Consider the following 18,433-nt stretch of genomic DNA (forward strand, 5'->3'; position numbering starts at 1 on the left):
CCGGCCCTGCCCGGCCGGCGCACCCGGGGAGGAAGCGGCGGCTCGGCGCTGAGCGGCCCGGGGCAGAGGCGGCGGCGCGGCTCCGGGCCCGGCAAGGACGCTCCAAGGGCGCCCGCGGTCCGCGGGGGGAGAGACCCGCGGCGGCCATGGCCTCCTCCTCCTCCTCCTCCAAACCCCTGTCCCGCTTCTGGGAGTGGGGCAGGAACATCGTCTGCGTGGGGCGCAACTACGCCGAGCACGCCGAGGAGATGGGGAGCGCGCTGCCCCGCCAGCCCCTCTTCTTCCTCAAGCCTTCCTCGGCCTACGTGCGCGAGGGCTCGCCCATCCTGCGGCCCTACTACTGCGCCAACCTGCACCACGAAGTGGAGCTGGGGGTGGTGCTGGGGAAGCGGGCCCGGGCCGTGTCCCAGCAGGCTGCCATGGAGCACGTGGCCGGCTATGCCCTCTGCCTGGACATGACGGCCAGGGACACCCAGCAGGAGTGCAAAGCCAAGGGGCTGCCCTGGACCTTGGCCAAGGGCTTCCGCACATCGTGCCCCATCAGTGACTTCGTGCCCAAGGAGAAGATCCCGGACCCTCACAAGCTGAAGATCTGGCTCAAGGTGAACGGAGAGCTGAGGCAGGAAGGGAACACCTCCTCCATGATCTTCTCCATCCCTTACCTGATCAGCTACATCAGTGAAATATTCACCCTGGAGGAAGGGGACTTGCTCCTGACAGGATCTCCCAAAGGAGTTGGGTCTGTGCAGGCCAACGACGAGATAGAGGCCGGGATAACAGATGTCCTCTCCATGCGCTTTAAGGTAGCGCAGCAGACACGTGGATCCTAACCGGGAGCCCGTCTGCGCAGGGAAGAGGCTCTTCTGTGAACATCTGGGGAGCGAAGAGAGACACAAGCTGTCCTGTACATTAGACACTCACACGGCCCAACCATTGAATGGACTGCCACGCATCAGGGACACGTAACCCATGAGCTTGAAAGGCTTTTGACTAAAACAGCCCCATTTCCGTGGAGGCTTCAGCCTCCTCTGAGGCTCTGAACCTGGAATCCAGCTTGGGGAAGGGGATTAATACCTAAACCGTACCTTGGAACTGGCGATGGAGACTATGTGCCCAGTGGCTGGTGCTCACGGTGTGTGCTCTTCTGTTCTCCTGATGCTTCAAGCTTTGTCAATGTATCGTGTTAAAATAAAAATTATAAATTAAATTATTAAAGTGGTGATGCAGGAGCTAAAGCTCACCCATGCAATGTAAAAATCAAAGATGCATGTAACAGTAAATCAAGAATTGCAGCTTGAGAAGGAAATTCTCTCGTTGGGGTGTTCTATAATGAAAAAGATGTTTGCTTTTTAGATTAGTTTCACGATTCCTCCATGCATTTTTCAAATGTACAAATTAAATGAGGATTGCTTTCCCTTGCACTCCAAGGGGCGTAATGCAGCAGGAAGTGTGCCAGATGCTTGGCAGATTGTTGGGTTTTTTCCCTAAACTGAGCTTTACATATACTTCTAAGAGTAAAATAATATAAAAGATCAAGAATAAAGAAGATCACTGCTAAAGATCACCAGCAAACTTGTCTTTACTTTTACTCATTTAAATATATTTTTAATAAAAATCTAACTGCAGCAACTGCCATTACTTACAGTGGAACAGTTGGAATTTTTTAACTATTTCCAGCTGTTAAAAAGCCACACTGTAGAACTTTTCCAGTTTCCAAACTCCAACTGATTTAACACTCTCTACTAGTTTGCATGACAGCGGGTTCTCTTGAAATTCAAAGGAGGGACAGTGATTTGTAAAATATAATTTAAAGAACCCTCCCCCCGCAAACATCAAAACTTACCATTTTCAAACGTTGCACAGAACTGACTGATTTCTAACAGGAACAGATGATTTATTTTTTTACATATGTGCCAGGACCGAAGTTAAATGCTTCCATTTATCGGAGCCAGATCTTAATAATCGCTAGAAAAAGTTGTGGGTTCAGAAGTGCATTTGGAGAGTCTTACAGAGAAAATTACTGTAGCCCAAAGATGAGCACCCGTGTGAAAGAGCAGCATAGTCCAGGATACTGCAAATCACGTCATAAAAAGAAAGAGCAACATGTAGCAGAAGAAAAAGATATTTTCCTGCCAGCCTGCTTCTCCAGCTGCATGCATCTGTAGTACACTACTGCATACCCATATGCCACCTGCACTGGGCACCAGTCTGGCAAACATGCAGGTGTTTCAGTTCGCTGTAATTTGAGTGAACTAAAAAAATTATATTCAGTGAAATAACAATAATATATTTCACATATTATTTCAGTTCACTTAAGCCAATAGTTTAAAGCAAATGTAAACGTTCTTCGTATGATGAGACCTATGTGCTGCGGACATAATTCAGACTCCATCCGAGGGCAGCCTCAGGAACCGAGGCCAGCTGGAGCGTATAGCCATTGCCTCCAGACACAACCAGCCCCGGGGCTCGCAGAAGCCCAAACTGCTCCTCGATTTAAGCCTGGCTCTGTCAGTGGGAAGCTGTGCTCTGATATTGCTGCCACTCGGGGAGCTGGCCAAGCAGCAAAGTCAGGCCTACAGAGCTGGGCTGAGCAGGGAAGCTGGGGTCAATAAATTCTGAAAGAGGAAGAATTAAATTCGCTCTCTGTGCTGCTTCCATTTCTTCCTGCCTGTCAAATGTTACCATCTATGGCAACAGCAACAACACATCATTTGTAGTTTGGCCGTCAGCACTGTTTATTGACCGCGGAGCTGAGCTGTAATTAAACTCACTGGAAACATTCACGAGAATATTACCTGTTACGGCTGGAAAGGGTTGACGTTGTTTGTTGCTGCAACAGGAGAGATGCAGTGACCCAACATGGTCAATTTTTTTTGGTGTGCTTTTAGTCCCTTGTTCCCACTCACATGAGTAGGAGGATGCAATCTTGGTGGATTACTTGTTAAAATTTACTGTTTCCGTAGTTGTTTTCTGTGTGCCAAGTTGCTTTAACAGGTAGGTAGTGCACCAAGTGTAATCTGAGTTCCGCAGGGTATTTAACCTAACAAATACTTTGTAAAAGGCGGCCCTGGTATCTTCCCACCATTTGAAATAAGTCCCCATACGCTCACGTGGTGAGGACCGGTGCACCAGCTGCAGGGGATGCTAAGGACAGAAATAGATTAAAAAATAGGAAAGAAAAAAACATGGATAAAGGCATATTATAAGCATACCTGGGTTCTTTATGTTTGGCTAAGAACAACTGTCTTGCTAATGAAGAGCCCTTTTTCTCTGCCACTCATATAGTCTTAGCTTGATTGGTTGTCAGAGGTCCCTGGAAATTGATTAGTCTCTTCTAATAAGACTTAGTCTGCCCCAAAGAAAAGCAGCCTTGCAAACACCATGGCTATTTCCAAGCCTCTGCAGCTGCCGAAAGTTCCGTGTTTGGACTTACCAACACGCACCACAAACCCAGGCAGTATTTCAAAGTGAGGCTTTAATTTTGCACTAAGACAAAACTAGCACAAAATTAGCAGACAGTTGAAAACAGAGCAGCTCAGACCTGTATTGTACTATTTATTTCTGATTTTTTCAAAGGTATTCTAAACCAAGTGAAGAAAGCTTACACTCCACTTCTAAGGAGCTGAATTCAGTAGAACTATCTTTTCTTAAGCTGAGGCCCTAGTACACTTTTTAAAGTACAATAACCTGAAAAAGATCAACACAGAAGCCCAATTATAGGCATTAGTCATGCATATTCCTTCTTTACTGTCAGAACATACTTGGTGAAATACAACAACAGCATTCTACTTCTACAAATACAGCAAAGAGAGTATTTTTCCTAGCTGTTATTAATAGTGTAATCTCTTATTTCCAGTCTCTTTTCCCAACAAGCTCCAACTCGCCTCTCTAGGGTCTGCCAGTTTGCATGAAAGAACATTCACTTTCAGTCCAGTTCTCCAAGTGGATGACAAAGTAACCTGTAAAAATAACGGTCTTTGTTTCTACTGCTGTGTAGCACTTTGAAATACATTGTTTTCAAAAATCACACAGCATGTTTAATTGACAGATTTGGTTATACTTATTTTACATTATTTTATGTATGAGTACACACATGTCATGCTATATACCTGCCACTGCTAAAATAAAACACTTCCATTTTTTCCTGGAAATAGAGCCAAAGGGTAGGGGAGATGGGAGAGTAAGCACAGTTTTGGTGAGAAGGGTGAGTTTAAAAAGGGAGTCAGTTTAGAGTTGTCTAGAACAGGCAGTTTATGAAAAAGGAATCTAGTCCAGTATACAGCATGCAATTAAAAATGGATGCTGCAAATAATAGCAGATCTTTTAACAATTGCTCCACGTGTGTGAATCCAATATTGTTGTTGCTTTAAGGAGAACTGCAGATTTTAGACACACCTAATTGCATTATTTCTAAAAATACAGGTGACTGAGAAATATACTTGGGTGACGCCATATACCATACAATCTGTTACATATATTAACTGTGCTGCCTTCTTGCAAACAGGTACTGTTAACTTTATTCATTATAAACCTACAGCCATAGAAGCCAGTGGCTGAGGAAGTCACATATGCATGCTTTTGAAATACCAGCTCCTTAATCAGTATTGGCTAAGAGCAGTTTGTGTCTTCCATAGTTCTCCTGAAAGAGGCCTGCACATCTGATCCTGCAGGGATATCCCCTGTGTTGGAATTCCGACAGAGTGCTGGAATATTCAGAATATGTACAAAACCTAATCCTTATTTTTAAAAGTTCAGCAGACTTGACATGGAATCAGTACTAAATATACTACCGAATGAGAAACAGCCACTGTTTTAAATTAACATTAAATACTAACTTTAAAATAAATCTTGCTTCGTTCCAAAAGAAGTTGCCATTTCAATGCAGTCTTCTTGTCTTCTGCTAGAGCGAGGAATTCATGGACCTGTTAATAACAGGACACCACAGAACACTTCTTCAGCATATAGTTATAACAACATCTCCACAACAAAGTGATGATGAAAAGAGCATCTTACACATTTTTTTAATACATTTCTAAGCTGTATTTTTCTATTTTAACATAGTGTTTGGTGTGATAAATGTACCAAGACAGTCAGATTAATCAGAATAAACTGCAGTCTTTGAGAATCAAAGTTAGGGAATTCCAACCATCTTTTCAGAAAAGTGCAAATTAATTAAAATAAAGTGGTATTCTGAAAATTCAGTCTTACATTTAACACATTTCTTCTTATTAGCAGCTACTGACTTCTAACTTTTGACTTGTTAAAAAGCCTTGTGTGTCTATATCCATATGCATATGCATGTGCAATTTGTTTAACCAATGTACACACACACACAAAGAACATTTACATAAATTTGTAATTTTCATCAGGCTTCACAGCTCAGATCAAATAAGAACAAGCTAATTCATTTCTACTCACTGTGCAGCCTAATGTTTCCTCAGCTACACAGTCAGACAGGTAACAAGAATAAAGAGTGCCTGTGTGATCTGTCAGGTCGACGAGTATGTCAAAGCTTGCAAAAGTTGACTTTGAATCTGAAGAGACGTCACTGCAGAAAGTGCATGTGTTTGACATTTCATTCACTATAAAACGGCATATTGAACTGAAACAGAGAAGGTAATTAATGCATATATGCAATTCCTCCCTAATTGAAACTGTTTTCTAGACTGAGATTTCCCAAGAGACATTTTTTCTTTAAAAAAATTCTTCATCTTCTAAACTCTTAAGTCCACCTGAGACAAAATGGCCTCTTTCTTCTTCGCTCCTCTAGGACAGGAAAAAGCAGGTCCTTCATAAAGCCAGCTCCTCTTCCTTGCTACTTCTGGAAGTCGTCACAACAGAAACCTACAAGGACTCCTCCAGAGGAGTTTTATTTCTTGTCTGGAACTGGACTAAAATACTGTTCTACCTAATTTGGGATCAGGGAAGAAGGACAAGCATTTTTTAATACAAATTTAAAACAGGCAGTTGCTTACCATCTGTTGCGTACAACTTTAGATGCATTATCATCAATGTCCAGTGTAGAAATGTAGCCATAAATAATGCCATAAACTGGTTCAAGTTTTCCATCACTCTGGAAAGCTTTTTCTTTCAGCTGTTTCACAGTATAAACATCAACTATAGTCTCCACTAAAAGTTTAAAAAACACGTTAAGTGCATCTGAGAAAGAAATGACACAGAAAAGCGAAGACAAAAAACAGATCTTACAGTAATAAACAGGAGAAGATTTGATCTAAAGCATCAGCAAAGCCCCACACACCTTCCTTTTGGAGCAGGCTTACCATTTGGGGACAAAAGCAGACTCAAATCAGGAAAATATCTAATATTTAATCTCTGTATCCCCCAGAATGTTTTTTTGAGAGAAAACTTTCCCTCTCCATTTTTCGTACTCGTTCAAGACAGAACACACCAGACAAGCTGCAACTGGCAGTCACCAACCCTGAAGACACGTAACTGACAATGTAAGGAATAACCCATGGTAACAACAGCCTAAACTTTAACAATTCAGCCGGGCTATACCTTAGTTTTGTTTCTATGCCCACACAGAGCAAGAACTTAGTATTTCAGCTGCACTATGAAACTACACTGTACAATTAAATAAAATCAAAGTGTTTGGAACCATACTTACAGTTAATGGATTCTTTTGACTGCTCCTTCAGTTTATCATGCAAAGTTCCTGATTGTGCACTCTCTTTTATGAAGCTGAAGAGAACATTTGCTTCTGCTGTTTCTTGAAAATGTATTTTTAAAAATTATTAATATATGTAGCATGTAAAAATAACAGCATAATTATATTCTACAACTTTTCATTCTGGTAGCACCAACACATTGTCCCCTGGAATTAGCCAAGAGATGCTTTCCTCTTTTTCACTTTAACTGTTAATCTTACATGGAATATATGAAGGCTGCTTAGATAAAATAAAATAAAAATAAAAAAGAGAGAAATGGGTGGAAGCCGAAAGCATTGGTCACTACATAACGGAAAAGAAGCAGTGAGTTTTCTGAGGCAAGCAAGCAGAAGAAATCAGACCTCCAATAAAATCGTTTGTGCATTCTAGCCTATAATGATTACTAATACCAAAGCAATACTTCAACAGCTCTTACCTGGGTTAGTGGTAATGATGGTTTTTGATATCACAGTCGCAATCATACAGTTTCTAAATTTGTCAAAATTTATTCTCACATCTGATGCAAATATTACTGTGCACACAAAAAAAACCCAATCAAAACCTGTCACTGTAGAATAAGTATCACATTATGAACTACAGTAAAAACATAAGCCCCAGACTATTATACCTGTTTCTCGTGGGATCCAACTCTGCGCAAGCTGAATAGATTCATTATCCCAACTAAATTAAAGAAAGTAAATGTAGCAGAATGTTTTTAAAATAGCATTCAAACTGTTTAGTACTAAATTACTAAATAATATAGTAATAATTGAATTAGTCAAAGGGGACACAACTCCTTCATTACATACACGGGCAAATGAAATGCCATGTAAATCCACAGGCATCTGGTTTGCAGCCAGCCAGGATGCTTTATGTACAGTCTAATACAGCCCCTATTTCATCCCATGCCAAACAGGATAAAATAAAGGGCTATTAGATTGTTCAAAATGATTAAATGAAGAATATATCTGGAAAAATACTGTATTTCAGAGATTTGACAAAAGTAATTTCTAACTAAAGCAAATCACAGTTAAAATAACTGCTTATCAGCTGAGCCTCTTCTGTAGGAACAAGTTGATTGCTCACATCGCCAGGCCAGATGTTCAGCCAGCTTTGCAACCCTGTAACTGTGGACGATGAGACTAGAGTGAGGTCAGTGGTATCCCTCAAAAATGATAATTTGATGGTTAAGTCCCTTGATGAAATCTTATTTTGTTCCTTTTAAGTCTGGACGGCAAGAATACTGCCAAAGCACAGTTTTGTTCTGGTGGGGTTTTTTTCTTAATCCTTGGAGAAAGATTTGAAATATTTACGTTTTCTTTAGCATTGCTCAGCCATCTCTTTCACTGATGGCCTCCAAAACCTCTTCACTACAATGCTGTTGCTCAAGGATTTCCTGAGTCTTTGCCTTTACCTACAGCTCCATGAAAGTACAAAAGGCACCTAGACTCTGCTTCTGAGGCCTCAAGTATGCAGCTCTGTGTCGCTGTGAAACACGACGATGGGAGGTGCTGCTGCAAAATCAACATCGGTGGCAGCTCAAAGGCTAGAAAGCTTCACAACATAGATGCTGCCTATTGTTCGTGTGTGTACATCAAGTGTGTTAAACATTACACTGAATGGTAATACAGTTTCTAACTCAGACATAGAGTGCAATGCTATCTTGCTACTTCTGTCTAAAGAACAAAGGTCAACAGAGGAACAACGAACAGCAAACCCAGTGCAAACTAATACAACCCCCCCCTTGCATGTAAGTAAGGCACAAGTTGATTGAACAAAGGATGGGCAAAGTGCAAATGTTGCTGTGTAAACAAGTCACTGTTTAAATGCATAAACGGTATGGACATAGTCAGGTTTGTAAATGGGATACAGCTTGAAAATATGGCCAAAGTAGTATCAAAATATTTCTGTGCTATTTTAAACACTTAAAACTATTTCAGCCTGTTTCCATTCCACTTGTTAATTCTGCTTGGCTTTAAAAATGAAGCATGCTCCTCCTCTTCCTCATGCCCAGTTTGTGGAAGAAATGTACTGCCTTTGCAGCTGTTTTTAAATGCCATTTACTGAATTAGTTCGAATTTCCACATTAAAAAAAAAAAAAGTAACTCTTCAGAATTAAGCTTCATTTTGCCATTGATGAGCTAGCAGTCTGCCAGCAACAATGTATATAAGGTCACTCTATTGAATCTCTTTTTTAAGCCTCTGTGCAGTGTACCTTGCTGCCTCATCACAGTTGCCACCCAAATAATAAATTTTAATTAAAAGACAGTGTTGTAACAGTATGTAATTATAGTTAATCTCTTTACCTAGTCTTGTGTTAATTGTGTATTTTAGTGAAATAAAAAGCATTTTACCATACTATTGGAAAAGACATCTCTGTTTCATCATACAGCTTTACTTCACATCTCTGACCTTTTCTTTTGTCCAAAGTCATAAAATACTTTGGCTCCCCAACCTTTAAGAAGAAAAAGAAGCATTTATGTTTCCTTTACTAAGTGTTCAGGAGAATAAAAGGGATAACCTAGCAAATAGAAGAGTTGAAAAGGGGGAAAAAAATATCCCTGTAGACCACTAAAAAACCACCCACCACCCCATGCACACTATGTTTACATGTTTATTACATTTACATTTATATGTTAAACAAATGTTTAACAGTAATTTTACTTCAAGATAAAGGGACACATTTTATTTTATAAAGATTTGTGGCTTACAAATTTCAAGTTATCTACTGCTTGCACATGCATGATTTTGAAAAGATGACTGATACAGGACATTTCCATTCCCTCAGTTTCCCTCCTTGTGGTGTTGACAAAAATCTCATCAAGTAGCTTGTATGGTTATTGTATCTCAGCCCAAGTGACTGCCAACCTAAACAGACCCACTGATTCCCATCCACTGTGAGTCCCCAAATCCATATTCACACTTAGTCAATTCAGTTACCCATGGTACAGTAAACAAGCACTACTCTGTTGTGGCTCCTTAACTTACTGACATTACAGCTGCAAGCACATTAAGGATTCTTCCGTCAAGGCTTTGTCCATTTGCAATGATATCACCCAGTGAATAATAATCCTGAGGGTCCTTGACAGGCAGATGCAACAGACAAAGTAGTTTGGTGTCCCTTCCGTAACATGAAGATGCTTTGACCACTGAATGATTTTCACTGAGCAGTAATTTGTAGCAACTAGATAGTATGCACAAAACAAATCACATTGATTAACATTTCACTCACCAATATATTAACAGTGTAAAATGTTAACTCAATTCACATGAGAAAAATGACTGCTGATTTATTCCTTTCTTTTTTCCCTTAAGATATGAAAAAGTGTAATTTGTTCTAAATTTATTTTTGAAAAGGTTACATGCTTTTCTCTTACAGAAGATGGCTTGTTGTGTACATTAAACTCATTTAGAATTGAAAAGCCAGTGTGAATCACGAGCAACGTACAATACATATTTGTAACTCTGTCAGCTCTTATCAATCCCTAAAAATAAAATAAATTCTGAAATGTCTGTAATCTAGATAATTGAGAGGTTTTAGCATCATGACATAATAAGACATCACTATAGTCAGACTAGATATGGTAAAGTGCTTTCAAAAGTAAATAGCCCAGTGACCTCAGTAATATTTATAATGCACTGTTAGCCAGTGGAAATAAGATATATTCAATATTTTCTGGACAAATGTATTTTACAAATGCTTATGAACTCTATAGACTCAGAGAGGAGCTCTTTTCATCAGTGAAGTTTCTACCTGACATTTGTTCTTTTACTTATTTCTGCTTAGCCAGAAAGTGAGTGTAACTGCTATAGCTGTACATTTGCTACAAACCTTAGAGATGATCAGTAGAGCAAGAATATAAAACTTCCAACTTGCCAATATAATGTGCTTATATGCAATATCCTTACAACTGCCATATGACTAAAAATATTAGAATCTGACCAATTAGGAAAGAAACCCTAATTAAAGAACAGGCATATTAGTCTAACAATTACATCTTAGATAACACCTACATCTAAGATACCTAAAAGAAGTTATATCTATCTAAAGTACGACTTGCAATGTTAGTTTCATATACTGGTTCAAACTGTTCAGATTTTAGGGAACGGACCGACAGACAGCAAATACCTTTTAGATAAACATGTCATTTGAATGGATTTTGATAAGGATATACTGTCTATAGAACAGTTATGTCTGATGAAACACTTCAGCAAAATCAATTTCAAATTATTTTAGTAGACTACTCAGAATTACAAAACTCCACAGACCATATACAGAGAAATACATTCTCTTTTGAGATGATTTAACCATACATAGTTGAACACTGGGTGGAAGGTTCAGCTACACAAGAGGACTACCCCAACTACTTCTACTAATTGCATGCTGCTGCAGTTGGTCGGCAACTACAGCAAGTATTAACTTTCATCTTTCTGGAAAGAACTGCCAGTCTACGCTTTACATTTACCTAGGAGTTACGGGGCTGAATTTTTCTTCCCTTTCGGCTTCCTTTGACTGAACTAAAGGATTTTCAATTGTAACTAAAATAAAACATTGATAAGTAACGTTAGGAAACTGAATACAGATACACATAAAGAGAGATGGCTTTTTAGAATGGTTATTTTCAAGGCTGATGTGGAAAAGGTATGTGCAGTAACTATTGCCAAATGTTTTCATACTGAAAACCAGATCTGTCCAGGCAGCTCACATGAAGCCAAAGTCCCACAGAAGTCCTCAAGACATTTAATGGAAATAAAACAACACTGAGTTCTTCTGTGTATGCTCTTCACAGTCACAAGTTTCATCCAAACACTGGTCTAGCAACCATGGGCAGCAAAGTTGTTCTATTAACTTAACAAGATAAAAGCACATACTAGAAATAAATACAAGATTTATGATGTTTTTTTATGAACAATCATAGCCATATCTATAACTAAACAAAAATGAAGAAAAACACTGAACTACAGTTTGTTTTTTGGAACTTATAAGAACTGAATATCATTTAAGACTATAGATAGGTTAACCATAGGTAAGTTCTGGGTGGCTGCATTCAGTGGGTTTGTATCTGGTCTTTTTGTTGACATATTTACTGGTTTTGCATTTAAATCCTTGAAATCTTACTCCTTTCCTCTTTTTACTTAACATAACTGAACAATTTGTTTCCAATTACACTGTTTTCTGAGTCCTCAGAGAAAAATATAGCAAAACCACAAACATGTAACACTGATTTACTGGGAAAAACCCCACATTCAAACAGAAACGTGTTAAGAATAAACTCCAACTTACCACAGTCACCAACTCTAAAGCTTTCTGAAAGTGATCTAATATACTCTTCTCTGCCCCAACAATTTACATTTATAAAATCGCTTGGTGAATCACGAATAGTAAAACTGAAGGTGTATCTTTCGGACCCAATGTCTGCAAAAATAAACAGCACTATTACAATTCATTAGCACATCTTGATTTCAGTCTAGAAGATCTGTGTAAAAACTACTATTTTGAGGCTTTTCTAGATTTTGTTGTGAAATTACTACCCTCAATCGGGAGAGTACCACTAGAGGTCAGGAGCCTGTTCAGTAAGCAGACGTGTTCACGAACAGGGATGGCTACAACTCATGCTGCAGCTGGACCTGAACCATCCATCCACATACACATATCACTTAACTTCAGGCAGCATCGCATAAATAGACCTAATGCCAGAGAAATAAAAGAACCGTACGATGCTACATTCAAGGTACGGACAAACACATCAACGAGGCTATCACATGAAGCAATTCTGTGAATGAGCGTACCTACTGGTCCAAAATTTGTAGTAGGCAGGCTGTCTTTTAGTGGCTGTGGCCACGTACAAGACCACCCTGATGACATACAAGGCTGCAGACCACAGGCAGTATCAGCGGCCAGGTAGTATGAAGAGGTTTGACTCAATAAAGGGAAGTAAGCAAAGTGTTTCTGGCTTTATGGAAAATTCACGGTCAAGAGGGTACCAGTCTCTGAAACAGTGCACTCCCTTTTCTCTTACAGCTAATTAACAAAGCTTTCCATGGATCATACAGCATTATGCAATAATTAAATTATCAATGAAAACTGTATAGTAATATGTATAGGGTAAGCATAATTCCATGGAGGCATAAATATGAACACCACATTTTCAAACTGTATAGAATTGCTTCCGGTGACAACGATGCCTGCCTTCTAAAAATTCACCACCAGAGCAGCTCAGCGTGAAAGCAATCCAGCAGAAGAGCTGAGCACTCCGCACAGAGCGGGAATGGCTCTCTGGGACTGGAGATGCTTCCTAACTGTGTCTGTATCAACTCTAAGCTGTGGATATGTTATTTCAATTTCCAACTTATGCTGTATTAACATCTCAGACCAGAAATTACTTGTTTTGCTCCTCAGGACAGATTCTTAACATATCTGTTTTAAGAGAGAATGAATTTGAAGGGACCAGATCAATTCCAGCAGTGTTTATACAATAGTGGTTTATATCAGTACCATCTTTCTAGACCCTGAAACACTCCCATGATTAAGTTTTTCCAAACAAATTATAATTTATAAGGTCCAGCCAAATTAATGCTGCTTTTTCATCTTGATTCTCAAACACACACAATTATTTTTTTTTGTGCATTTTTATTCTCTATGTTTTACACTAAGAAGTCTGTTTATTGTTCAAATACTATTTTCAGTTATATATGCCAAATTATACTGTATAAGAAAAAGAAGGAAAACCAGTTAAAAGGTACTGTACTTTTTCTGTCTGGAAAGCCTCTGACATCTGTTTTCCCAATAACCACACCGATTACATTCTAAAAAATAAAAATATTATAGAATACAAGCATTAAACACAGATGTAAATGGTGAATTAGATTTCATGGACTTGTACTTCACTGATGATAATAAACATATTTCTGACTGGTAATCATTTTAATCTATTTATTTCAAAGTACCATATGAACTAAAGGCTAAAACATAAACATACAATTTTACATAAAGAAAAAGAGTGACTAATAAAAATATTAGGAGAAATACATCTGTTTCTGTTTGTAAAGACAATGGGAGGGCAAAAGCTCACCCAAAACATGCACAATTTTGGCTGTTCTACAGCAATCTCTTCTCAGGTAGGCAGCACTATTGTTATTTCATGCTCTGTGCACAGGTCTCAGATCTCCTTAAATGCACCATGAAAAGCCTGGACAGGATTTATTTTACAGTTAAGCATCCGAGGTTTCCCCTGCAGTCAGCACTAGAATACACACGTGTACATCCACAGGGAGGGCCATTTATCCTAGCCTCATCTAAGCAACAAATTTCTACAGGTTCCTCTTCTTTCTTGCTGTCTGTCTCTCAACCAACTACAAAGAGAACAGGCAATGAACTGTTCTGACAATTCAAAACAAAATCAATCTTATTCTGCTTTGCTAAACCTGTATTTATTATGCAAAAGCACCCCAGACTGAATTGTCAAACAAAACTACTAGGAGCAAATACACACAGGATCATATATGTATTAATATATAGCTGTGTGGTGGGTTGTTGGGGGTTTTTTGGGGGTTTTTGGTTTTGTTGTTTTTTTTTTAAAGGTCCTCCTCAGCATGAGAGAGGAGTATTGCGGTGCTAGTTTGATATTTAAGAGGTAAGCAATGAAAGCTGGTAACAAGGACTGGAAGGGGAGACTGAATTTGCAACACTGCATGGATCCTTCAAAACACGAAGTGTCCCACACATCCTCCACCTCACACAGACATTTACTTGCAGTACTGCCTGACTTCCTCGTTCCAGCAGGCGAACCCCAGCAGCCAGCTGGCAAGGGGCAGTGTAACCAAATATTTAATAGTCCACACAGGCTGAATCCTGCACCTATTCACAAAGCAATGCAGCCTGACTTCCCTGTAACGATATTGACGTGCTCAAATATCCGATCTCATGTTCCCAGTTTATTTTGAATCACTAGATGGAGCAAGGTAACTGTCTTATCCTACAGCGATGCAAACTAACTCATTAAGAGGACTATGGGTACAACAGTGCAATATCCTAGTTCTTCCAGTCTTTCTAACAGAATACTTTCTGTCCATAACATGCAGTGATTTAGATTAGGATTGTTTTGTTTTGTTTCTTAAAAAAGCCAAAAAAACCAAAACAGGAAACATTTCAATTAAATCAGAGTGCAACATAACCTGTATCTCACCACTAGTCAAAAAACCCTGACATTTAGGATGACTTCACATGAATTAAGCTGATGTAAATCAGTCGTTTCCAAAAGACATCTCCCTTGTCTCTGCTGCAAATATATTCACTATATTCACCTCTCTCTTGCTCTTGTATTAGCAGTAAGCCTGCACAGCAAGCTGGCAGAAGGAAGTGATCTGGCTGGAAACTATTTTGGGGGGTGGTTGAGGAGAAAGAGGGTAGGACAGCTTCCAGAGATCATTTCCTTGATCAGCTTATTCTGCAACTACACAAGCACTAGTTTCACCAAAAGAGGAGGAGTGGAGCGGAACAGGCCTGTGACAGGGAAGCAGGCAGTACTGCCTTTTTTGGCAGAGCATTGCTTGAGGCTGCTCAACCAAATCATGAAACTGCAACATTAACGCATTGCAGGTTTCTTAGGCTTTGATCTACTTCACTTTTAAAAAACAAGATGCAAAGTAAAAAACTGTGACATTTTAATACTTTGAATGATGTATGCTTAGCCCTTTTAGCTTCCTAAACAGGTAGTAATCGTGAGATCATGACTGCATCATAGATACAAGTGAATTGCTTTTTTATAAAAATACTTTCTTCACTATAGGTTGCTAATTGTGATACTCAAGATTATCTTTATTTGTAAAATACAAGCTTTTCACTGAGTGAGTGGATCACTCTGAGAATAGCAGTGAATGACAAATTAAATTAGCTTTGCTGGAGACCAGGAGTTTATAAAAAGTTGGAAAGAATATACAACACCGCTGGGAGAGCGTATAAAACTCCTTCTCCTAATTCATCCCTTTTCTGTGATTTCTCTTTCATTTGTTTGAAAGAAATGAGAAAAAAGGGCTCAACTGTGCTCCTCCCAAATAAAAAGCTGAGGGAACAGGAAAACTCCTTGGTTTTACCCTCTCCACAAGCATCAGGAGTTCCATGGGGCGTACAGCTCTGCATACAGCGCATCTACTTTAAACTGGATGGGGAGACAGGGTTGTAACACTGCAAAGCTCCCAGTGCATCTGTGGGGAAAGGCCACCTCTGTTTTGTCCTCCAGGCTCCAATTCCCAGCACCACTGAATACTCAGAAGAGATGTTACTGCTGCTGGGCTACACAGTGAAGGGTGGGAAACACTGCGACAGAGAATAACATAGCCTTCTCCCTCTCACATTAAAACACCATTTTAGAGAGCGAAGAATGAAAAACTGTGCTCCCCAGACGCCCTATTTTTTGTTCAACCATCTAAAACCCAAAAGACGAAAATACTGAGTTTTACAGCACACTCCCCTGCTCAGCTCTTACTCCATTGATGATAGTCCTCACTCATATCATGACAACAAAAACCAATTAAAGAAATCATTCAAACACCTGTACGAATCTGCCAACTACAAAGCTTTGCTGTTTAAGTTTCTGTTTTGGTTCATCCTGCTCTCCTGTACTCCCACAAGCAAAATTCTTAGCTCCTTACAAACTGACAACCACAAAACCTGTTTTTTGTTCTAAAGAAACAGAAACTATCCTACCTGACATGTAATTGTGAGACTTTTATCCAGCTAAAACACCATACCATTCAACAAGAGTTTTGTTTGAATAATTCAGGACTATGTTCTTTAGCTCAGAGGGATTGAGAGCACAAGTAAAGACTGCAGGATTGGGCCTTACGTTCATAGTTTGTAGTGAAAGACCATTGTAGGTTACAGATGTATTGTGACTACATAATGCTGACTCTGTACATGTCTTTACTAATTCAGCATCCATTTAAAACATTACAAAGAAGCCTCTGATACTTTCAGACATTGAATTGTCCAGTCAATATCTATAGTTGTGGTATCCTCATACTATGGACAACAACAGCATCAATTTTCATTTTGCTGGTTTATACACAAAGAAGGTAAGGTACTTTATATCTAACAATTACACTAATGCTATTAGTATCTAAATGCACGTCAATTACATAATTTTGCAGTAATATAATACAGTTGTATACAATTTCATTTGAGAACAAAAGTACTATGTCTATGCGACTTACAGGACGAGCAAGATTTGGATGCAGATCTGAAAGTGCAACGAAGTCCTGTGTTGAACTAGAATAAGCCATTCTTTATCTGTAACTTGAGAAAACTAATTTAGATTTTTTAAAAATTTAAACAAATCACTTAACTATTCACAGTGAGAATAACAAGTTATTTTTTAACTCAAATGTTTTGACCTGAATAGCATCTGTTTTCAATAAAAAGCATTTTGAGCTGTCTGAAGTAGACAATCCTTTATTGTTTGTATTTGGCAATGTAAGTTATGAATTTTACTATAACTACTCTACTTGTGTTTCTCAAATAAAGGTCTGTAATTTTTATTTATTTATTTATTTATTCAGCATTAAATGACTCCATTAGCACCAACCTCTGAAAAATATTTACCCTCCTTCTCCTGTCTGGGAAACCCAACTGAATTTAATGAGGCAGTTCATATATAAAAGGCCATTTACATGGGAGGAAAGAAAAGTGTTGGGTTGCAAACCACCTTCATTGAGTTTTGGACTTAATATTAAACTACTTTAAAATGTGAGTGTGTTCTGTCCTCAAAGCAGAAAAGTTTTTAATTCATTAAAATAAAATTTTAAAATATCAGTTATTTCCAGGCTGCCAACATAGCATTACTGCCCATTCCCGTGAGCTGCTGTGCACTCAAGTCCTCTCTATTGATGCCAAAGTTGGGCTATGGATGCTTTGTTAGCCTGTCTGAATGCCTCTTATTATTTCATGGGTACACTCAGAGACATTACTGATATTTAGCAAATAGTTGTCAGACTTTTTTTTTTTTTTTTTTTTGTAAAAGGAACCATCAAGTTGTCCAAATCTTAATAACCTTTAATGTGAGAGAACTGCTGACATTTTTCAGAGGACTCCTGTTCAAACTTTATAAGAGAAGTCCTGAATGGCTTTTACAGTCTTTATACCTGGCACCTTGTGTGAGAACTGTTAACCATTTCATCGTGCATTAGTATAATGAACTGTTGAACACACTAGAAAAGAAATAGTCTACACTCTTTAAAAAGCAAGCAGTTATCTGAGACCAAAGTGATTTCTCAAAAAGAACTTTTCAAACCAAACTCTCACAGGAAGATATCCCAAATTTGCCTTACAAAAACCACTGAACAACGAGGCCTTCAAACCTATTCCCATCCCATTATATGGAAGAATAAATGTTCACTTATGTAGGAAAGTCACCTCAGCTATCCCTCCAAGGCATGTTAATATTCTTGCCTCAAAAGAAGTTAAATATTGTTAAAGCACATACTTCACACCACAGCTGAATCACTTTAAAGAAAACCGCACTGGGAACACAAGTATCCAAGGAAGATTAAGGAGGTAATTTAGATTTAAAATGCTGCAGGCCCTACCGGGAAGCTGCAGCCTCGCTCACCCCTCAGAGGCAGGGCAGCACACCCGAGGACAGCCGAGGGAACCCTCTCACAACCACCTGGGATCAGACCTTCTTCTGAGAGAAAGAACAAGACGGAAATCATAATAAATAAAAGTATGACCATCCCAAAGTGGTGTCTGCCACCAGACGAGCTTGCAC

The 18,433-nt window shown here is 39.0% G+C and overlaps 2 protein-coding genes across 2 annotated transcripts; one reads left to right on the forward strand and one right to left on the reverse strand.

Moving 5' to 3' along the window:
• Position 1: 1 nt before the first annotated feature.
• On the forward strand, positions 2-1,564 carry FAHD1 (fumarylacetoacetate hydrolase domain containing 1). Its single transcript, XM_005244659.4, has one exon. The coding sequence runs from the start codon at positions 147-149 to the stop codon at positions 828-830; it is 684 nt and encodes a 227-aa protein (XP_005244716.2). The 5' UTR covers positions 2-146; the 3' UTR covers positions 831-1,564.
• On the reverse strand, positions 1,342-16,949 carry MEIOB (meiosis specific with OB-fold). Its single transcript, XM_005229128.4, has 13 exons — positions 16,881-16,949; positions 13,418-13,475; positions 11,953-12,084; positions 11,135-11,207; positions 9,657-9,852; positions 9,023-9,123; positions 7,297-7,349; positions 7,105-7,200; positions 6,629-6,730; positions 5,976-6,129; positions 5,419-5,602; positions 4,836-4,922; positions 1,342-3,959 (listed from the first exon to the last, which is right to left on the reverse strand). Exons 1-13 carry the CDS (start codon positions 16,947-16,949, stop codon positions 3,831-3,833), a joined length of 1,434 nt encoding a protein of 477 aa, XP_005229185.1. The 3' UTR covers positions 1,342-3,830.
• Positions 16,950-18,433: the final 1,484 nt, after the last annotated feature.

Source organism: Falco peregrinus, chromosome 5 (genome assembly GCF_023634155.1).
Source record: "Falco peregrinus isolate bFalPer1 chromosome 5, bFalPer1.pri, whole genome shotgun sequence".
NCBI lineage: Eukaryota > Metazoa > Chordata > Aves > Falconiformes > Falconidae > Falco > Falco peregrinus.